Here is a 24,457-nt window from a genome sequence, read left to right on the forward strand (position 1 = left end):
GTTTCAGAAGTATCAGCTTTGATCAAATGAAAGTTCTAGAGTAGCTGATGAGAATAGAGGGGAGACTATAATAAAATAAATGAGATGGAAATCTCAGAGGTGAAAAAAGACACAGTTCTCATATTTAAAGAGTGAAGCAAATGCTAAGGTATGACAAATTTTTAAATATTTATCTGGACCTATTGTAGTGAAATCTCAGAACGCCAAGAATGAAGAAAAAAATTCTTTAAATTTCCAAAGAGGAAAAACATTGCCTTCAAAGGAACTAGAATAATATCATTTTCAGAATTCTCATCACTGCCTCTATGTGCTATAAAAAAGGAAATAATATAGCTTCAAGTACCAAGAGTGAAAACAGAATGAAGACATAGTCGAACATGCAAAGACTCAAAAGTTTATGTTCCCAAACCCTTTTCAGGAATTTAGAGCATGTGACTGTGTAATTTTTAAGCCTAGAAAGAGAAAGACATAATATTAAAGAAAGAGTACATACAACCAGGAAAATAATAAGTAGAAATAATTTGAGGATAGCAGCTGTGCAAATAGACCTGGAAAGAAACCAAGCCAGCTGAAACAGGGAAAGGAGTCTTCCAGAGAAAAACTTTTGGGAATAAAATCCAAGCAACCTAATGCTGAATAAAGTAAAGAGCTCAAAAATGGCCTGCAATGGTGAAATGACTGGTGATGAATATTCTATGTATGTAAATTCAGAACTTACACTAAACAAATGGGAATTGTAATTATAGAATATAAAGCAAATTTCAAACACCTTGATGAAGGAAAGTAACCAACAAAAAAATGAAAGGTAGCTTTTCTATTTCTGGCAATAGTGGACTAACTTGTTGCATACCAACTCTCTCATCAAGTACAACTGGAAAAACTAGGTAAAATATTTTTAAAAATCTGTTTGAAGGTATCAGAGCCAATGCAATGAGGTCTTGAGAGCCAAGATAAAAGATGAGAAACACGCAAAGATGAGACCAACATTCATTGCTGGCTGCTTTTCCTTCAAGGCATTTACTGATTTTTTAAAAAGCAGCTGAAAAGCTGAGAAGCTTAGCAGAAGCAATGACTCATAGTCTGAGGAGCTGAGCAGTGCTTCCAATAGTCCCAAAGGGATGGGGGAAATTAAGAGCTTAGGGTCCACCAAGGAAAAGGGACTCTGATAAATACTCCATGTTTTCAGTTATAATCTCTGAAGGGCCGTATCTTTGGAATAAGGATGAATCAGAAATGAATAAACACTCAAAAAGGCTTACTCTCCGCTTCAAATCAGTTTAATCCCTGATTACATTAAGGAGAACTGCCTCTTTCAGTTGCCAGCCTGAAACTAAAGTAAAACAATTCTATAAGAAAATAATACTTTACAGAGAATCAAATTATCTCTATAATTTTTCATATGTATGTCAAACATTCCATCAAAAATTATTAGGAGAATTCTGGCCAAGATGGAATAAGAAGATTGAATTTACCCTCCCACCTGAGACAACCAAAAGATGAAAAAATATATGAAACACTGGGTTACAAGACACTGGACATTAGGCGACAAATGACAGTGATGGAGAAAGCTGGAAAACAAACAAGGTGAACACTAGGAGCACCCCACATTACGGCGTTGGGTGCCCAGTTCATGGGGCAGGGAAGGGGAACTCAGAAATAGTCCAGTGACCTCCCCAAGCTGAAGAGACAGAGCTGAAAATCTGAGGAGATCAAAATGGCTAGAATCTTCAGGAATGAGTTTCAGGGAGGAGAGAACTGCAGAGAGAGAAGTCCAGCTTCTCTGCAGAGGGCCTCCCTTGAGTATTCAGCAGAGTACTAATCAACACAGGCATGTCAGGAAACTGCCCAAGGCCAGGGAAAGAATCAAATGAAGAGATTAGAGGGAACAGGACTCAGAGTTAACACAGGGCCAAGAATACTGCGTGTTCCCACTAACCGGACTGGACAACCTCAAAATTCACAGGGAATTTGGCAGAGTACTCAGAAGAATCTGAGGTCAGTTGAGGGGATAATTAACCCTAGACTAAACACTGCTCTGATCCTGTCTAACAAATCTTAAAAACAAGACCTGAAAGGATCAAATTGTTTCCAAGGAACTATGTCACAGAATAAAGCTTAAGAATGTTTATAGGAATACAAAATTATCCATCACTCAACAAGGTAAAATGCACAATGTCTGGTGCCCAATTAAAAAAATTAGTAGGCATGCAAAGGAGGAGGAAAATACAACCCAAAATGAAGGGGGGGAATCAATCAATCAAACAAACCCCAAAATGACACAGATGTTAGAATTAGTAGACAAAACCATTAAAAAGGGTTAAAAGGTATTTCATGCCCTCAGAAGTTAAGACGTGGAAGATATGTATTTTTTTTTTAAAAAAAGACTCAAATTGAGCTTTAAGAAATAAAATTATAATGTCAGACATGAAATTACACTGGACAGGATTAATACTGATCAGTAATAGCCAAAAGTTTTCCAAATATAATGGGAACTATAAACTCACAGATCTAAGAAGCTCAGTGAATCCCAAACACAAGAAACATGAAGAAAACTATACCAAGGCACATCATAATCATATCGCTCAAAGCTAGTGATAAAGAGAAAATCTTAAAAGCAGCCAGACAATTTTAAAAAATGTTACTTAACATAAGAACATCATATTTCTCTTTGGAATAATGCAAACAGTGAAGAAACATCTTTAGAATATTAAAAGAAAAAAAGTAAACTGAGAATTCTATACCAAGTGAAAATGTCTTTCAAAAATGAAGGGAAGTAAAGACTTTTTCAGATTTACAAAAGCTGAAAGAAGTCATCACACAATGGGGAAACAATAGTCGTTTCCAATACCAATAAGTGGTATTTGGAAAACTGAATATCCACATGCAAAAGAATGAAACTGTACCTGTATCTTATACCATAAACAAAAATTAACTTGAAATGGATTAAAGATTTAAATGTATGGCCTGAAATCATGAAACTCCAAGAAGAAAACATCAGGAAAAATCTCTTTGTCATTGGTCTTTGGAATGATTTGTTTGGCTATAATACCAAAAGCACAGGCAAAAATAAACAAGTGAGATGATGTTAAACCAAAAAGGTCCTGTACAGTAAAGAGTATCATCAACAAAATGCTGCTGCCTATGGAATAGGAGAAAATATTTGCAAACCATATAACTGATAAGAGTTAATATCTAGTATATATAAGAAATCCATACAACTCAATAGCAAAATAGCCAATAACCCAATTTAAAAATGGATAAAAATCTGAACAGACATTTTTTTCAAAGATGACACAAATGACTAATGGATTCATGAAAAAGTGCTCAATATCACAAATCATCAGGGAAATGCAAATCAAAACCACAGTGAAATATCACTCACACATTAGAATGGCTGTTACCAAAAAGACAAAATATAATAAGTGTTGGCAAGGAGAAAAGGAAGAAATGGGAACCTTTGTACTTTCCTGGTGGGAATACAAATTGGTGCAGACATTATGGAAAACAGTATAGATGTTTCTCAAAAAGTGAAAGCTAGAACTACCATATGACCCAGCAATCCCACTTCTGGGTATAAAACTAAAGGAAACAAAATGGATAAATGGATAACGAATATATGTGATATGTATACATATAAAGGAATATTACTGACTTTAAAAAGAAGGAAATCTTGCCATTTGCAACAATATGGGTCAACTTGGAGGACATTATGCTAAGTGAAATAAGCCAGCCACAAAAAAACAAATACTGCAAAATCTCACTTATATGTAGAATCTAAAAAACTCAAATTCATAAAAGCAGAACGCAGAATGGTAGTTGCCAAGAGCTAAGGGTAGGAGAAATAGAGAGATGTTAGTCATAGGGTGCAAAGTTTCAGTTATGCAAGATGAATAAGCTCTGAAGATCTAATGTGTAGCATGGTGACTAAAAGTAGAGCAACCATATAATATAGCAATCCCACTCCTATCCAGAAAAGATGAAAACTATAATTCAAAAAGATACATGCACTCTATGTTCTTAGCAGCACTATTTACAATAGCCAGGGCATGAAAGCAACCTAAATGTTGATTAAGAGTGGAATGGATAAGAAGATGTGGTACATATATACAATGAAATATTACCCCGTCATAAAAAGAATGCTATTTCGATCATATGGCAGTTCTATTCCCAGTTTTAAAACTGGGAATAGAACTGCCATATGATCCAGCAATCCCACTGCTGGGCATACACACCCAAGAAACCAGAATTGAAAGAGACGCGTGTACCCCAATGTTCATCGCAGCACTGTTTACAATAGCCAGGACATGGAAGCAACCTAGATGTCCATCAGCAGACGAATGGATAAGGAAGCTGTGGTACATATACACAATGGAATATTACTCAGCCATTAAAAAAAATACATTTGAATCGGTTCTACTGAGATGGATGAAACTGGAGCCCATTATACAGAGTGAAGTAAGCCAGAAAGAAAAACACCAATACAGTATACTAATGCATATATATGGAATTTGAAAGATGGTAACGATAACCCTATACGCGAGACAGAATAAGAGACACAGATGCATAGAACAATTTTATGGACTCTGAGGGAGAAGCTGAGGGTGGGACGTTCTGAGAGAATAGCATTGAAACATGTATATTATCATATGTGAAACAGAACACCATTCCTTGTTCGATGCATGAGACAAAGGCTCAGGGCCGGGGCAATGGGATAACCCAGAGGGATGGGATGGGGAGGGAGGTGGGTGGGGGGTCCAGGAAGGGGAACACATGTAAACCCATGGCTGATTCATGTCAATGTATGGCAAAAACTATTACATTATTGTAAAGTAATTAGCCCCCAACTAAAATAAATAAATTTATAAAAAAAAAAAAAAAGAAGTGACTACCATAAAAAAAAAAAGAATGCTATTTGCAGCAACATGGATAAACCTAGAGATTGTCACACTAAGTGAAGTCAGACAGAGTAAGACAAATATCGTACGACATCATTCATATGTGGAATCTAAAATATGATACAAATGAGCTTATTTACAAACAAGAAACAGGCTCACAAATTTAGAAAACAAATTTATGGTTACCAACAGGGAAAGTGGGGGAAGGAAGGGAAGAATTGGGAGTTTGGGATTAGCAGAGGCAAGCTAGTATAGATAGGATGGATAAATAACAAGGTCCTATTGTATAGCATGGGCTTCCCTGGTGACTCAGAGGGTAAAGCATCTGCCTGCAATGCAGGAGACCCGGGTTTGATCCCTGGGTCGGGAAGATCCCCTGGAGAAGGAAATGGCAACCCACTCCAGTATTCTTGCCTGGAGAATCCCATGGACAGAGGAGCTTGGTAGTCTATAGTCCACAGGGTCACAAAGAGTCAGACACGACTGAGCGTCTTCACTTCACTGTTGTATAGCACAGGGAACTATATTCAATATCTTGTAATAAACTACAATAGAAAAGAGTCTGAAAAAGAATATATATATATATACACACACACATATATATCTGAATCACTCTGCTGTACACCAGAAACTAGCACAACAATGAACATCAATTATACTTCAATTTTTTTAAATTAGAAGAAAAAAGAAATTTAAAAAATTTAATGGGCAAACTGCATTAATAGACACTAAAACAAAGAAGATATTTGGATGGTAAATGAGCATATGAAAAGATGGCCAAAGTTACTACTCATTAGGGAACTGTACATTAAAATCTCAATGAGATAGCATTACAAACTTAATAGAATGACTAAAACAAAAAAATTAAACTTAAAATACCAAGTACTGACAAAGCATGCAGAACAAATGGAAGTCTCATACATTGCTGATAGTTATACAAAATGGTACAGCCACTCCAGGAAATGTTTTGACAGTTTCTTATAAAGTAAAACATACACTTACCACATTACCCAGGTATCCCACTCCTAGGAAACCACCTTACATAAATGAAAACTTATGTTCACAAAAACATGAATGTCTATAGCAACTCAAATCATAATTGCAACCCAAATGATCTTCAGTGGGTGAATGAATAAACAATTGTGGTACAGCCTTATAATGGAATGTTACTGAGCAATAAGAAGGAACAAACTATTACATGGATGAGTTCCAACGGCACTATACTGTGTGAAAGAAGCCACTTTCAAAAGTTATATATTGCATGATACCTTTTCTATGAAATTTTGGAAAAGAGATTATAGAAGATTGTTGGTTGCCATGGATTAGGGATGTGATGAGGGTAGGATTACAAAGGGGCAGGTTGAGGGAGATTTTTTAGGATGATGGAATTTTTCTGCAATCAGTTTGTGGCAGGGGTTATAGAAACATATATATTTGTTAAAACTCATGGAATTGTACACCAAAACCAAAAAAGGAATCATTTTTATTTTGTGTTAATTTCTAAAGCTCATAAACTTTTATACCAAAAAGTCAATTGCACTGTGTTATTTTAAAATAAAATGAAATTTCAAAAAAGAAAAAATTTAATATCAATACATAAGCACTAAAATGGGGACAATTTTTAAAAGAATGATCGTAAGTCTTGGTGAGGATGTGAGGCAACCAGAACTCTTAATACTGCTAGTGGAATTTAAAATGATACAACTACGTTGGAAAAAAAGTTTGTGTCTAAAATGTTAAACATAGACCATACAAACCACTCACTCCATTTACCCAAAAGAAATGAAAACTTATATCCACACAAATACATAAATGTTCATGGCAGTTTAATTTGTAATAGCCTAAAACTGCAAACAATCCAAATATCCATCTATAGGTGAATGTATAAAAATATTGTGGTATATCCATACAATGGAATAACACTCAGCAATGGAAAGGAATGAACTATTAGTATATGTGTAATATGGAGGAAATTCAAAATAATCATGGTGAGTGAAAGAAACAAAAGAAAGCAAAGAAAGAAGGAAGGAAAGAAAGAAAAGAAAAAGAATAGCAGGGTTAAGAGCAGACTATATGCAGCCATTGATCACTTAGGAAGGCTTTCTTATCTCTCCTTGCTATTCTTTGGAACTCTGCAATTCAAATGGGTATATCTTTCCTTTTCCCCTTTGCCTTTAGCTTCTCTTCTTTTCTCAGCTATTTGTAAGGGCTCCTCAGACAACCATTTTGCCCTTTGCATTTTTTTTCTTAGGGATGGTCTTGATCCCTCCCTCCTGTACAATGTCATGAACCTCTGTCCATAGTTCTTCAGGCACTCTGTCTATCAGATCTAATCCCGTGAATCCATTTGTCACTTCCACTGTAAGGGATTTGATTTAGGTCATATCTGAATGGTCTAGTGGTTTTCCCTACTTTCTTCAATTACTTTGCTGACAAAGGTCTGTCTAGTTGAAGCTATGGTTTTTCCAGTAGTCATGTATGGATGTGAGAGTTGGACCATAAAGAAAGCTGAGTGCCAAAGAATTGATGCTTTTGAATTGTGGGCTGGAGAAGACTCTTGAGAGTCCCTTGGACTGCAAGGAGATCAAACCAGTCAATCCTAAAGGAAATCAGTCCTGAATATTCATTGGAAGGACTGATGCTGAAGCTGAAGCTCCAATACTTTGGCCACCTGATGCGAAGAACTGACTCATTGTAAAAGACCCTGATGCTGGGAAAGATTGAAGGCAGGAGGAGAAGGGGACGACAGAGGATGAGATGGTTGGATGACATCACCGACTGGATGGACATGAATTTGAGTAATCTCCGGGAGTTGGTGATGGACAGGGAAGCCTGGTGTGCTGCAGTCCATGGGGTCGCAAATAGTCAGAGATGACTGAGTGACTGAACTGAACTGAACTGATATGCAGCCAATGATAGAATTACTGAACTGGAAGGTAGGTCAAAAGAAACTACCCAAAAATGAAGCATGGCGAAATTTAAAGGATGAAAAATGTATTTTAAAAAGTATGAGACACAGGATACAATATAGAGACCTAAAATAGATCTCACTGGGCTCCCAGAAAGAGAGGAGAGAATGAAGAAGCTACATTTGAAGAGATAACAGAAGTCATTAATTTCTGGTTTCAAGAAACCCAACAAATCCTAAGCAGGAAAAATCAAAAGAAATTCACATCCAGACATATCACAGCAGAATTACAGGGGTGGGGAAAGCACGCGCAAGGGAAAAAACTAATCACTTGCCAAAGAGCTATAGTTAGATCAACAGCTGACTTCTCAATGGGTACAACGGAATCCAGAAAACACTATAATGAAAATAACTGCCAATGTAGTGTTCTAATCTAGAGTTTACACCACTCCGAGAATTAAAATGTATGACAACAGTCGTGGGGCAACTAAGCCCATGTGCCTTAACTACTGACTCTGTGCCCCAGAGGCCAGGAGCCCCAACTACTGAGCCCACATTCCATAACTACTGAAACCCGTGGGCCTAGAGCCCATGATCTAGAACAAGAGAAGCCACCTCAGTGAGAAGCCCACGCACCTCAACTGGAGAGTAGCCCCTGCTCGCCACAACTAGAGAAAACCTGTGCAGCAACGAAGACCCAGCACAGCCAAACAAATAAAATTATAATAAATAAATAAATGATACAAATGAACCTATTTACAAGATAGAAATTGAGTCACAGATCTAGAAAACAGACTTTGGTTACTAATGGGGAAGGGGGGATAAACTGGGAGGCTAGGACTGACATATACAGATTTCTATATATAAAAGATAACTAATAAGAACCTACTGTATAGCACAGGGAACTCTATTTGGTGCTCTGTAATGACCTTTATTGGAATGGAGTCTAGAAGAGAGTAGATATATGTATGGGTGATTCACTTTGCTGTACAGCAGAAACACAACACTGTAAATCAACTATAATAAAAAAACAGTTTTAAAAGAGTAAATCAAAAAGTCCTCATCACAAAAAATTGTTCTTATAACTATATATGGTGACAGATATTGTTAACTAGACTTGTGGTGATCATTTCACAGTATATACAAATACTGAATCATTATGTTAAATGCCTGAAACTAATATCATGTTATATGTCAACTGCATCTCAATAAAATATTTAAGAAATTTTTTCCAAAAAACATATATATGACAACAGTAGCATTTAAGTTAGGAAGACTAATCTATAGTCCTTACATTTTCTCAGAGAAGTATAAAAGTACCAATTAACATTTGACTTTGATAAGTTAAGAAGCCATATTATAATGTACAGGGTAACAATTATTAAAACAGCAAAAGAAATTTCTTTTATTTGCAGACCAACAGAAGGGAAAAACTGGAGCAGGAAAAAACAATAAATCCAAAATAAAGCAATTAAATAGATGAAAGGTAAATATTCATCTAAATTTACTCAACAGTCACTAAAAGTGGGAAAACCAGGTCTTCTGTGCCCAAGCATGTGATGCAATATGAAGCACCATCTATTAAGTATTCCTGCCAAAAACCTGAATATGAATCTAATCAAGGCTTCAGATCTAACTACTCATTTGCAAGAAATAAGAGCAACAGAAGAACAAGTTAAATGACATCAAGAGGAAGCAACCAGCCAAATGCAGTCTGTGAGACATTCCATATAACAAATGACCTGATTTTTCTGAAAAATTAATTCTGTAAAAATGGGCGGCTGAGTGGGTGAAGAACTCTTAAAGAATAAAAGAGTCAATTAGGGAAATTTGGATATGGATTGGGTAATATAAGATAAGCAATTATTGTAAATGGTGATGGCATAGTAGTTACATTTTTTTAAGTGCCATCTGCTTGAGAAGCATACTTGGGTATTTATCAGTGAAGCTACATGATATCTAGAATTTGCTTTAAAATACTGCAGCATAAAATGGGATGGGAGGAATAGATGAAGGAGATTGGCAAAATGTTGATAATTATTGAATATGGATAATGGGTAAATGGGGGTCCATTATCCTATCCTGACTGCTTTTGTTTATACTTGAATTTTTATAATAAAAATATAAAAATGTACAGGTTAGACAAATATGAAATATTTATCACTGATTACATTAAAACAGTTACAGTTAACAAGACTAAAACTGTACTGAATATTTTAAAATTTTCTTATGTACTGCTTACAAGAGATTAATTTTAAAGCATGATGACACCATAAGGCTATAAGTAAAAATATTTTTTTAAAAAAGGAAAATGTTAAGAATGATACATTTGTAAGCACATAATAAGCTCCCCAAATTTATACTATATGGTCATTGCAAAGAACCAAGAAACTCAAGACGTCCTTGAAGAAGAACAAAATGGGTAGACTTTCCCTAAGAAATATAAGAATTATTCTTGGTACTCTCCTGGTGGTCCAGTGGCTAAGAATTGTGCTCACAATGCAGGTGGCCCAGGTTCCATACCTGGTCAGGGAACTAGATCCCACATGCTACAACTAAGATCCCAAATGCCATTACTAAGATGTGGTACAGTCAAATAAATAAGTAAATAATTTTAAAAAAAGAAATATAAGAATTATTCTCAAACTATAGTAAGTCATGGGACTAGTATCCAGAGTACATAAAAAACTCTTTCAACTCAATAATAGGAAGACAGAAAGCCCAATTTTAAATGAGCAAAGGATTTAATAGACATTTCTCCAAAGAAAGCATACACATGGCCAGTAAGCATATGAAAAAGTGTTCAACATCCTTAGTCATTAAGTGAAAGTCACTCGTAGTCGTGTCCAACTCTTTGCGACCCCATGGACTATACAGTCCATGGAATTCTCCAGGCTAGAATACTGGAGTGGGTAGCCTTTCCCTTCTCCAGGGGATCTTCCCAACCCAGGGATCGAATCCAGGTGTCCTGCATTGCAGGCGGATTCTTTACCAGGTGAGCCACAAGGGAAGCCCAATAATGTATTAAGTAAGTATGCTATTTACCCCATTACATTTTAATAAAGTAGAATTAACCCACTGAAATAATGTTCTAATAATGAAATAATGTTCTAATGTCACAGTAAGTTGGGAATTGCATTCCTTAGTCATTAGGGAAACACAAATCAAAACCACAATGAGATAAAACTTCACATCCACTAAGATAACTATAATCAAAACAACAGCCAATAACAAGTGTTGGCAAGAATGTAGAGAAATTGGCACCCTCATAATGCTACTGATGGGAATGTAAAATCATGCAACTGCTTTGGAAAATAGTCTGGCAGTTGGTCAAAATATTAAACATAGAATTATTATATGACCTAGCAATTCCACTCCTAAGTATATATACCCAAGAGAAGTGAAAATACATGTATGTGCAAAAACTTGTGCACAAAAGCTCATTGCAGCATTATTCATAATAGCCAAAATGTAGTAAGCCAGAAAGAGAAAGACAAATACCATATGATATACCAATACTTACATGTAGAATCTAAAATATAACATGAATGAACAAAACAGACTCACAGACATAGAGAACAGATTTCTGGTTGCCCAGGGGGAGGCAAAGTGGGGGACAGATGGATTGGGAGTTTGGGATTAACAGATGCAAACTGTTATATATAAGACGGATAAACAACAAGATACCACAGTATAGCACGGGGAATTATATCTAATATCCTGTGATAAACCATAATGGAAAAGAATATGAAAAAGAATATATATATGTATGTATAACATACACTTTGCTGTATAGCAGAAATTAACATAACATTGTAAATCAACTATACTTCAATAAAATAAAAAACACAAAATAGCCAAAAAGTGGAAGAACTCAATTGTCCATTAACTGATTAATGGATAAACAGGATGTGGTATACACATACAGTGGAATATTATTCTATCATAAAATGAATGAATTACTGATACATACCACAATATGGGGGGCTTCCCAGGTGGCTCAGTGGGTAAAGAATCCGCCTGCAATACAGGAGACGCAGGAGATCTGGGTTCAATCCCTGGGTCAGGAAGATCCCCTGGAGGAGGGCATGGCAATCCACTCCAGTATTTCTGCCTGGAGAATCCCATGGACAGAGGAGTCTGGTGGGCTACAGTTCATGGGGTCACAAAGAGTCAAACATGACTGAAGTGACTGAGCACACTCGCATGTACTACAATATGGATGACCTTTGAAAACACTATGCTAAGTGAAAGATGCCAGTCAAAAAAAGCACATATCATACGATTCCATTTATTTGAAATTACCAGAGTAGCAAATCTATAGAGACTGAAAGTAGACCAGTGGTTGCCAGAGGGTGGGAGGAGAGGGGGACCAGGGAGTAACTGCTAGTGGGTACAAGATTCCTTTGGGGTGATGAAATATTCTAAACTTAGATCATAGCAATGGTTGCAAAACTCTTTCATTATACTAAAAGCACGAAATTGTGTATTTTAAATGGATGGATTTTATAGTATGTGAATTATATCTTAATAAAGGTGCTTTTTAAAAAGTATAGTAATTCAAACAGGGTGGTATAGTTGCAGAAAAAGACAAATGACAAACGGAACAAAACAGAACACCTAGAAACAGACTCATATACATAGGAATATTTTCAGCTGGCTCTGAAAATCAGTGAAGACAGTACTGGCTTTTCAATAACGAGTTGAACTTGTATCCATTTGAAATTGAAAACATTTAAATTGGATGCCTAATTCTTAGGCATATATATTCTAGAACTGACTCTGTGGATTAAAGACTTAGTTGCGATAAGTCAAACTACAGAGCTTTTGAAGATAACATCAGAGAGTATCTTCATTAGAGTAGGGAAGGGAAGGCTTTCCTAAGACACATGAAGCACTAAACATAATGAAAATATTTCAATTTTAGTTCTTTAAAATGAAGACTTATGTTCATTAAACAAAGCAATAGAAAGAGTAAAATGGCAAGCCATAGAGAAAGAGAAGATACATGCAGAGACTGCTAAATTACATATAACTGGCAAAGGACTAATATCAGCAAAGAAAAGGTAAACAATCCAACAGAAATGGGCAAAAAAAAATCTATACCGGCTTTCACAGAAGAAGAAATACAAATGATCAGTAAGCGTGTGAAAAGATGCTCAATATTATTCATATTTAGGGATATGTTAAAACCTCAATGTAAGTTTTTTTTTTACATGTACATAGTTGGCAAGACTTAAAAGTCTGAGAATATGCTTTGGTGAGAATGGGTAGCAGTGGGACTTCTCATACATTGCTGCACTGGTCAGAGTGTAAATGGGTTCATTTTGAAACTAAGCTTGGCATCTCATGTTAAATTTGAATAATGTGAGAAAACACATTCAGAAATAACGGCTACATCTGCAACAATAAATGCTCTCCTTTCTAGCTTAACAAGATTTATAATATACTGAGAAAGAAGGATATGGAGAATTCTTATCAAGCACCATCTATAGGCTAAGCATTAAGTTAAGACCTTTTCACATGCTTCTTGAAATTGAAGCAAAAGGGGTACCCAGACTGCTGTTATTCTGACAGGAAACTTCTGGCTGAAGTTCCTTCTACCACATAAAAATAACTCAGAAGCACTGTTAGTCCATGAGGACAAGCTACACATTTACAAATATCACCACTCTCTTGCTTTGCTCTTCAAGAGACATAGATTTCAAGCATTTAAATTTTTCAGTACAATAACAATCACATGCTGGGATGTGAAATTAAAGAGATTCTTTCTTCAGCTGAAGACAGACTTGACTCATCACTAAGAAAGTGTTCAACAAATAACTTCCAGACATGATTAAAACAGCACACACACACACATGATGTATCTTAATGAGATTTCTGAATTCCAAAGATATTTTAAAAATCATATGAACTTTAGAAAACAAAGGAAACATATAGAAAAGAGAACCAGTGAAATAACATCTATCAACAGTGAAAAGTTTATAACCTCCCAACTAAGGGACTGTGACCAAAAGTTTATACCTCCCAACTAAGACAGCATTTGTCTTAGTTGGGAAGGCAAAAGTAGATATTTTGGGGTAGTCAAGGCCTCAGAGAGAATATAAGACACCCACATACCAGACATGAGGGAATAAACCTTTGGTATGCATCAATCGAACGAAAATTTATTCAGCACAGAGATGTCAAATGGGGAGAGATAAAATGAATAAGAAACAACAGTAGCAATAAATCTTGCAATATATGCTTACATATAAATAGAGTATGATAACGTGACTGAGGATTTATAATAGAAGCAATAAGAAAGGATTGTTGAAATAGAAAACACGTATCGGACAAAGCAGAATTCAAGATCAAACATTAAAAAGGACTAAAACATGCTCTGTACAATCATAAAGAAGATATGTCATACATCTATGTAATAGAAATGTACAGATGCTAAATACATAATGCAAAACTTTAAATATAAGGAAACTGAATAAAACACCAATATGATGGGAGGTTTTAATATTTTTTCAGAAAATTTAAAAATCAGGTAGTTAAAACAGTAGGAACATATATTTGAAATTATAATCAAGTCCAACTTGATCTATAAATTTATATCAGAAATGGAAAAATATACATTGTACTAATTTTCCTGTACTGTATGTTCCCCACAAAAAAACTTATTATGCCTTGCCCAAAAAGAAAATTATAAAATTCCAAAAAATGTAGAGGATATATGGGCCACAGTATGAACCCAAACCAATAAAACTAGTGATCAGCACTAGAAAGGAGATATTACCAGAAATACAAGAGAACAAAATAATTATAAGAGAATATTATGTGCATCTTTATGGTAATAAATAGAAAAATCTAGAAAAGTGGTCCTCAACCATGGCTACACATTGTCATCATTTGAGGAACTTAGAAAATTTCTGATGCCTAAGTCTCTCTCAGAGATTTCAATTTAATTGGTCTGGGGTGTTACCAGGGCACTGGGTGGGACAAAGGCTGCCTCACGTGATTCTGATGTTTGACCAAAATTGAGAACCACTGAATTCTTAGTGGGCTTGGACCATATGGTCCATGAACCAGCATCACTATCTCCAGGGAGCATGCAAGAAATGCAGAATCTGGGACCCCACATCAGGCCCACAGAATTAGAATAAACATTTTCACAACTTCCCTCAGGTGATATGAATGCACATTAATGTTTGCAGAGTACCCATCTAGAAGAAATGGATGATTTCCCATGGAAATACAGATACCAAAATTCATTTAAGAAGAAAAGTTGGTGGACCAATTAAAGTAGAGATCATTAAAGTAAAAACCTACCATTTTACAAAGAGGCAGCAGATCCAAACGCTTTCACGACTGAGTTCTATCGAGATTATAGAAAAGTTTCCACGTTTATCTCATGGACTTAGCTTACATTAACATTTAAACCTGATGACAACAGTACAAAACAAGGAAACACCAAAATTATGAACACAGATACAAAAATTCTTTTAAAAAATACTAGCCAATTTTAAGTAACAACATATTTAAAGAACAATAAAAATTTCCTAAGTAGGGTACTTTTATCTTAGAAATGCAAATATGGTTTAAGTTTAGTAAACCTATCAATGTAATTCAGTATACTTCATTACATCAACAAATAAAGAGAAAAGCAAGTAACTGTATCAATACGTGGCTAAAAGACATTTGATAACATTGGTCATTCCTAATAAAGTCTCCAAGTAAAATAATAGTGGAAGGAAACTAACTTTGATAAACATGTTTTCCAAAACCAACATTATACTAAGTGGTTAAATGCTGGACTGTTGCCATTAAAAGCAGGAGTAACACAGAAATGTCTGCTGTAATAATATATTATTCAGTATTGTTTTAGAAGTTCTAGCTAACATAAAATAGAAAATGGAAATAATTGACATCTTTTTGTAATATGACTGCAAACACAGAAATTCAATACTAAAGCAAATTATAATTGGGAATGTCATGTGGTAAAGTAGCTAGGTCTATGAAAAATATATAAAGATCAATAGATGCTTTAATAGTATCTAAGTTGACTAAACTATGGTGGGTACAATCTTTGGCAAGTTTTTCAGCTGTTAAAGAGAATGAGATAGAGCTCAGTCTATTTTCCCAAAGGGACGGATATGATATATTACGTGACTTATAGAGATGCATGGTCAAAAAAAATTTACATTCCTCCAAAAGTCCTCTTGCTCTGTTTACACATTTATCTTTGTACAGTTTTGTATGAGCATGAAGGGAAGGCATACAGTCTATTAACTATGATTACCTCAAGAAAATTGGCTTGAAGGAAGTGTAGAGATGACATCATTAAGCTGCCTTTGTACTTATTTTGTACTGTATGACATGTTACAATAACATGCATTTTATAACTTAAAAATGTAACAAAATTAAAACTCAGTAAAGATTTTCTTTTCTCTGTGCTGTGTCGTCATCGTGGCGCACAGGCTCCAGAGTGTGCAGGCTCAGTAGTTGCACTGCACCGGCCCTATTGTACTTCCCTGGTGGCTCAGAGTAAAGAATCCACCTGCAATGCGGGAGACCTGGGTTCGATCCCTGGGTCAGGAAGATCCCCTGGAGGAGGGCATGGCAACCCCCTCGAGTATTCTTGCCTGGAGAATCCCCATGGACAGAGGAACCTGGCGGGCTACAGTCCATGGGGTCGCAAAGAGTCGGACATGACTGAGGACATGGCCCTAGAGCACACAGGCTCAGTTGCCCCCAGGGCATGTGGATGTTAGTTCCCCGACCAGGGACTGAACCTTCATCCCCTGCACTGAACATAGATTCTTAAACACTGGACCACCAGGGAAATCCCACAGTAAAGATTCTTTTAAAGGATGTTCTGGGTGGGACTTCCCAGGTGGCTCAGTGTAAAGAATCTGCCTGCCAGTGCAGGAGACGCAGGTTCAATCCCTGTGTGGAGAAGATCCCCTGGAGAAGGAAATGGCAACCCACTCCAGCATTCTTGCCTGGGAAATCCCATGGACAGAGCAGCCTGGCAGGCTACAGTCCATGGAGTCGCAAGAGTCAGACACAATTGAAGCAACTAAACCACCACCACCAATGTTCTGGGTAATAGGATAAGAGGGAAAGGCATTTTACTTTCTTCTCTGTACCATTCTGAATTTTCCATATTCTCTCCAAAAAGAATATGCATTAAAAAAAAATCTTTTAAGTCAAACAATAGTTACAGAAATACTTGATGTTTGAAAAGAAAATCACTAAACATACAACAGAATCAATGCTCTGGTTACAAAACACAAGATTTACGTGTTATCAACTGAGATTGGAAGAAAACAAAGAACAGCCCTTTAATAAAGCAAGTATATTGTGGGTCACATACAATAAAAATAACTTGCAAGATATCCATCTTTGTATAGTTTAACAAATGTTCCCTTTAAAAGCTATTTTTTTTCTGAAGAAAAATTGAAGTATACCGCCCTGGGAGAAATAGGAACTAAATCTTTGAAAGTCTGTCACAACTACCTCAAGAGAGGAAAAACCAACAGGAATATGCAAGGCCAAAAGTAAAGATCTCTGCTAGTGGGCTAATGCCACAGGGCAACCCAGAATTGGACTAACCCTTACTTTATGAGAATGGCTTAAGGGAACTCTTCTTTGCTTCCCCTGAGAGGGTGGGGAGGATGGTCGTTCCATTTCTCTGGTAGAGGACCAAGCCGTCTCTCTATAGCTCACAGAGGGTAAGGTGAACCCCACACCTTCAAGTGACTGGCTGCATTATTCAAGGCCTAGACTGGATGGAGGAAAAGATTTGGCCTCTGGGTCTCTCAATCCAGCTTTACGATATGAAGCCACATACCCAGTGTGGGTGGTTTCTTATGTCTATTTTCAATGTGATTAGAACCTCCCAAACTCCATCAGATAAGCTTTGGAATACCTCCCTTCATCTCAGAGTTCAGGCAAAGGGAAATGGGTTCTGCATTCAAAGTCAAACACAAGCATGAAAGAAAAGCAGAAATTGGCCTCTCCTGAAAAGTAAAATATAGGTCTAGTTAACTATTCCATTTTTGTCAATAGGTTTAGCTATTTCTGAAAAGTGAAAGCCCTGGTGGCTCAGATGGTAAAGCGTCTGCCCGCAATGTGGGAGACCTGGGTTCAATCCCTGGGCCAGGAAGATCCCCTGGAGAATGAAATGGCAACCCACTCCAGTACTCTTGCCTAGAAAATTCAATGGATGGAGGAGCCTGGTGGGCTAGTCCATGGGGTTGCAAAGAGTCGGACATGACTGAGCAACTTCACTTAGCTATTTCTGAGTAATTCACATCATCAATGAATAAACACCATCCAGAAGTACTACGTAGGTTTTCTGTGGTGAACTTCCCTTGTGGCTCTATAGTATCAGCACATCACTACAACATCAAATCCTTTGTGTTCACCAATATCAGCAACACAAGTAACCCAAGACCAAGAGAATAGGAAAAATCAAGGAAAATAATTCTTGATTTTTTTTACTTTGACCTCAAACTTGGTTGACTAAGAATTTCCATCAGAGGCCGTGAAAAAGATTCTGAAGTCTGAGCAGGTGCAGATGCTGTATATAGGTATAACAGTGATACTTTCCTTGGGCCTAAAAGTGCTGAACTACTGAAGGAGTCACATTACTTCCGGCTTGTACTGTGTTGGGGATTTATTAACTGTGTGATTTAAGCCTCATGTCCATGTATGTGTGTGTGTAGGCCTTGTCTACAGGCAACACTCCACTAGAGTAACTTAAAAATAGGAATTTATTTACAATAGCAAAGGTGTCAAAAATAACAGGAACAATATATAACAAATCCAAGAGTTATTCCATGAAAAAGGCAAACAATACATATACAAAAGATAAAACAAAATCCAAAAGGGCAAACTTAATGTGACCTTAACAGTTGCGTATGTGGCAAAATGGTTTTTCAGATATGAATTACTTAAGTACTGCTGGGCCAATTCAACACACCCTTTTTTCAGCCTTTCTTTTTTACTTGCTGAACCTTCCTCTCAATTCTATTTACTTTTGAGGAATGTAACTTTGGGGAGGCCATACAAGATTTATGAAGTACATACAGGATATTTACATGTATACTAAAAGATAGACTTACTGACAGGCTCACATTTCAAAAGGGGTATCAAGTGGTATGAAAGTGAACACATAAACTGAGTCCCATTTCACCATCACTGCTTCCTTCTAGGGCATGTGTGTGTGTTGTCTACTACACAAAATTAATGCACCAGTGATCTTTAAAGTTCCTCAAGTGCTCTAAAGCAGTGCTTCCCAAACTTGAGCATGCATCAGTCATATGTTAAGACATGTTGACACAGGTCACTGACAGGGTCCCACACCCAGTTTCTGATTCAGTGAATCTAGGGTGGGGCTGAGAATTTGCATCTTTAACAAAGTCCAGGTGATTATAATGCCACCACTGCTACCAGGCCACACTTTGAAAACCACTGCCCCGAACTATCACCCTTTTAAGATTTCAACTACTCATAAAGCTTTTCCTTACATGAATCCTACAATTTGTAAGAAATAAAGGAAATTGTTAATATTGAGATTCCTAGAGAAGAGAGCAGTATATTGTCTGTGGTTGGGATCAGACGAGTAAGATGTTATCCATCAGGGGTTCTATCGTGATTAAATTTTTCAGCATGGCGTGGTTTTGTCTTTTTTATGGCTCTAGACAGTGACATTCACCATATTTGCTTAATCATTTACCTCAAATTTTGATTAGTTTCAACTATTAGAGAAACACTTGTTCCAACAGTTAAATAACTGTAAGATCTCATCTTTAAAAATCAAAGATGACTCAAATTTGTTTTATTTTCTTCTGACTCCTGATAACTTTTACCTGACTTCTGATTTTTATTATAACAATGACCGTTCTCTAGGATGTTAGTGTCTACTAAAGCCTTCCAACTGTGTACAAAGGGGTAACTCTAGGGCAGGGCTTCTGCTGTGGAGGTGGGGACAACCCCACTGATTAAGTGTGCTATTGGACTGATGCTGAAGTAAACTTTAAGTGCTCTCAAAAACCATTTTATGCATGGGGAAATTTATCTTGGGGGAATTAGAGATGCTAATAAAACAAATCCTTTATGAAGATAAAAGAAAATAAGAATTTCAAGGACATGCTCATCAAAGGACTTCCCAATCACCTCCTTAAATTCTCTGAAATGTTACTTGCAAATTTGCAGAACTGAAATATTAGTATTTAAATCCAAGTCACAAAATTCAAAGCGATCAAGCATTGTGCATTCCCCTGCAGCATGTAAGGAATTAAGAAATGGGGAAAGGAAAATAATCCACTGCTTTTGATGTTTATTAGGTTTACAAAAACTGTACATTTTTTTTTTCTTAAGAAAAAGCATTAACTTAGTACTGGTATCAAATAGACTAAACATTAACAGGAAAATATTCTGATTTTTATTTTTGCACGTTATTCTCAAGTACACAATTACAATAATGTCACACATCCCTATATGATTTTCTTTTTATGTATTTTACTTTTTTTACAAAGTGTACAGAGGGAGGGACATACAATATTTAATAGGATATTTCTACAGAACAATAACTTATATTATGTCCTTGTAAAAATCTGTACCTCTTTAAAACATTTAACTGAAACATCCATTTTTTTAGCTTTGCTAATCAAAATTGTTTTAAGAATTAAAACTAGGTTGTAACTAATGTCAGTACGTAACAGTGACTACGATTTCAGTTTCTCTTTATACAGACAAATACACTTTATCATATTCACTTGACCAAACCCTTAAATACCTTTTAAAGGTTTCAATATTGTGCTTTAAAAAGAAAAGAATGGTGTATGATTCCAGACCATGTAAGAGAAATATAAAGTGTGTAAATTGTTGTGTTCTTTATCTTTCAGTTTATTTAAAAAAATATAAATGACCAATTATATTTTCTGTATTAATTTTTACAGGATGTTTTAAAATGAATAAATTTCCACTTTCGTTTAAATGTTTTCTTTTACATTATTTGTGGGAAAAATAAAAATTAAGGGAGATTTTAAAGGTTCTCACAAAAAAACAGACAGAGCTTTCAACTGTACTGCAGGGTAATGAATCACATAATTGTTAGTTACTTAAAAAAAAAAAAAGCACGTTACGGGGGGGCCAAAGGGCACAGGCGTTTCTATGCCTTGGCTTTCACTGGCATTCAAGGATGGTGTTCATACCAGCCTAAAGCACTTGATTTAGAAATGGACTTAATCAATCTAGCACTTCAGAGGCTTGCCAAACACTATTAGATTTCTAACCCTAAAAATATAACCCTTGCAAAGAAGTATCAACGGCCAAGAGAAAGATGAAAGCTAAAAACCTAACAGCACAAAGGGGATGGAGCACCATAATGAAGTGGCAAGGCAGCTAACAAGTGGGGAAAGAATTCCAAAATCCCCAACGATGTGCCAGATACTCATGTGTCGACAGCCAATGTAGGGACCCCAAAACCTATTTTCTGTTCTCCAGAATACATCTTAAGTGAATTCTAAGTAACAAGTACATTCTATGTATTTATGACCCTGAATCATATCTATTTGTTAAAAAAAAAGTTAACTGCTAAAGAAAAACACAACTGTGAAAGACTTGGTGATGTTCCAAATAAGGCCTCAAAACTTTTCTCATGCACTGAAAATACACCTTTACCTTCTAATCAAAGCCAACGTTGAGTGTTACATTTTTGTAAGGTTGCTAGCTGTAACGGAGAAGTAATGAGCAGTCTCAACTTGCCAAGTGGAAGTCGTAATTAGCACCCATTCTGTGGTACATGGAACCGCTGCTTCCTTAGTCCCCTCACTTAGTGACACAGAGTCCCCTCATGGGCTTCTCAGAGAGAACTGAGGGAGTATATATCTGGATACTCATTAGCTTTTCAGAAAAATATAAAGGCATGAAGCTGAAGTTATATGAAAACATTCTATGTAGAAACATCTTAAGTTCTATTTTTCAGTTACCAAAGATATTTAAAAGAAAATACCTTTACTCTTTAAAAATACTAGTGTCCTTATTTTCCTTCTAATTCTTCACCTGAGTAGTCTCTCCGAAGAGCATGATTTACAAAATGCTCTCTCATGCATCCCTGCATCTTTCACGTTATTGTAAATTTAATACTTTTCATTATTATAGATTTTAAACAACTACTAATTGGGGTTGTGTGTATAAATATGTAAAATAAGCAATACACACGATACACATGATACACGTCATATATATGTGCATATACATAAGTCAGGGTACATTTACATATATAAAGTTGCAAAAGATCCTATGAGCCACAAATTACCTCTAGGAGATTCCAAATGCAGTCCTCAGTAAGTCTCATTTGTAGCACACAACCATTCCAACACAAAGCAGCACAGACAAAATACAACAGGATCAAGCAAAATTTTTCAATCAAGTTTTCTAAACGTTTGCTATGCTGACAAAAGATGTAAATATTCCAAAAAAAGCACCCCCTGAAAGGATATTTTGTCTGCTGAACAAAACGAACGGTAAACCCGAACCCAGCCACTGCTCTTCACTCAGCAATGCCAGGGATGCAAAAGCTCGAATGAAAACTTTCATTGTCACGTGGTCTGAAAATATTAAACAAGAAGAGTAAATGACTTCCATGTTAGGATAATTAGACCTGACCATAAAATCTCCCATTTATGTTAGTAGATGTCTCTGACAATTTTGTTGTGAGAAATTTATGGGAAAAAATAAGTCAACATGAGTACTTTCAGAGTTACCAATCTAAAATTACCTTAAGTTAAATGGTCTTAGAAGAGTACCATCAAGGTAAGCAAGGTAAATATTTAAATAAATATAAAACTTCTAAGATAGAAAACTTCAGTATAGAATCAGGGATTACTTTATTAAAAGCAACTTGCTTGTTGCTGCTTTTCCCCATTTATTAAACAAACTGAATAGAATTCAGAACACACTATTGAACAAAATGTAAAAAAAAAAAAGTCAACTAGAAGCAATAATCTATTTGTACACAGCATAAATCAATATACAGTATTGTATGTGAACGAGATTGATTGGCTTTTAAAATGCTATTTCTGCTTCAAAGCCAACATCTCTACAAAAGTCTGCAGAAGTATTATTAGGGCAGGCCAACTTCTTTATGATGTCGCATTATGTGCTGGTTCTTTTCTGAAGGTCTTCGGAACCCTTTCTTGCAGTACTCACAACGATGAGGGTAGTCTTTTGTATGAATGGAAATAACGTGCCGCTTAAAGCCTGAGGCATCTGTAGTGCTATACTCACAGTACTCACATTGATACACTTTCCTGCCACTGTGTGTCTTCATATGCTTTTTAAGCTCATTCTGTTGCCTAAATCCCTTTCTACATCTCTTACACCTAAACGGAAGATCTTTCGTGTGAACTGAGAGAATATGGCGACTTAGAACAAACGGATCTGCAATCTTAAAGTCACAATGTCTACACTGGTGCATTTTTTTACCCTTGTGGGCAGCCACATGTTTCTTGAGTTCTGAAGGCCTATGAAAGCCTTTATCACACATGTCACACTTATGGGGGTAGTCCTTTGTGTGAACTGAAATTATGTGTCGTTTCAAATCGCTTGAGTTCGAACTCTTGTGGTCACAATGCAAACACTGGTGTGTTTTGCTTTCTTGGTGGATAAGAGCATGTTGCTGGACCTCTTTGGTATCTGAGAAAGTCAGAAGACAAATGTCACACTTGAATGGCATCTCTTTACTATGCTTAGTTTTTACATGCGTTTTCAAGTTAGAAGAGTCTGCAGACCTATATTCGCAGTACTGGCATTGGTACGGCTTCTCGCCAGTATGGATTCGCATGTGCTTTTTGAGCTCTGATGGATGACGAAAACCTTTACCACACTCCACGCATATATGGGGAAAGTTCTTGCTATGGACCGCCAAAAGGTGGCGATTCAGTAACCCTTGTTCAGCTGTCTCATATTCACAGAATTTACATTTGTGCATTTTGTTGGCTCCTTTTTCCTTATGCACCATTTTATGAGTAAACAAAGCCCCAGCATGAGAGAAATGCTTTCCACACTCATCGCATTCAATGGCCTTCTCCACCTTGCTGGTAAGCTTGTGGCTCTCCAGGTGGTTGTGTAAACTTATCTTCTTGTTGGTAGTGTAATCACAGTCAGTACAGCGGTACTTCTTCTTGGTAAGGTGTTCGGGATGGTTTTTCATGTGCCTTTTCAAAAAACCTCTCGACTTAAACTTTTTCCCACAAATCATGCAAGGATAGACAGTCAAGGGATGTCCATCAGGGCCAATAATTATTGCTAAGAAAGGAAAAGAAAGGAGCATGAGTGATCAAACCAAGTTCTGTTTTGGTTTCTTCAAGAATTTAAAGTGTGTGTTCTGAACATTTTTGGGCAAGTACTCCTATGTTAGGCTACTTGCTGCTTAACATTCCTTTTATAGTTTTTCAACGTAAGAGATTAGCAGCCTCATCATGAAGGGAACCTGGTCTGGAAACTCCATTCAGTCTGACTGTACCAATCTCACTCCCTTCAGCTTATGTAACTTTTACCAACTAGCAACTGAAGCTATACCAATTAAGAAATTGGTGGAAAATTATTGATAAAAAAGTTTCATAATCACAACTGCTGTTATGGTTATTCTTAA

General features: G+C 36.3%; 1 protein-coding gene across 12 annotated transcripts in view; it reads right to left on the bottom strand.

Moving 5' to 3' along the window:
- Positions 1 to 18,551: 18,551 nt before the first annotated feature.
- Positions 18,552 to 24,457, bottom strand: part of ZFX (zinc finger protein X-linked) — a 42,138-nt gene continuing 36,232 nt past the window's right edge. For all 12 annotated transcript variants that reach the window (XM_081567939.1, XM_081567931.1, XM_081567941.1 and 9 more), the window contains one exon: positions 18,552 to 24,111. In XM_081567939.1, coding sequence (XP_081424065.1) covers positions 22,928 to 24,111 — 1,184 coding nt within the window. In that variant the 3' untranslated portion in view covers positions 18,552 to 22,927. The remainder of the gene's footprint in view (positions 24,112 to 24,457) is intronic.

This window comes from Giraffa tippelskirchi, chromosome X (genome assembly GCF_054371585.1).
Source record: "Giraffa tippelskirchi isolate mGirTip1 chromosome X, T2T-mGirTip1v1.2.pri, whole genome shotgun sequence".
Classification (NCBI taxonomy): Eukaryota; Metazoa; Chordata; class Mammalia; order Artiodactyla; family Giraffidae; genus Giraffa; species Giraffa tippelskirchi.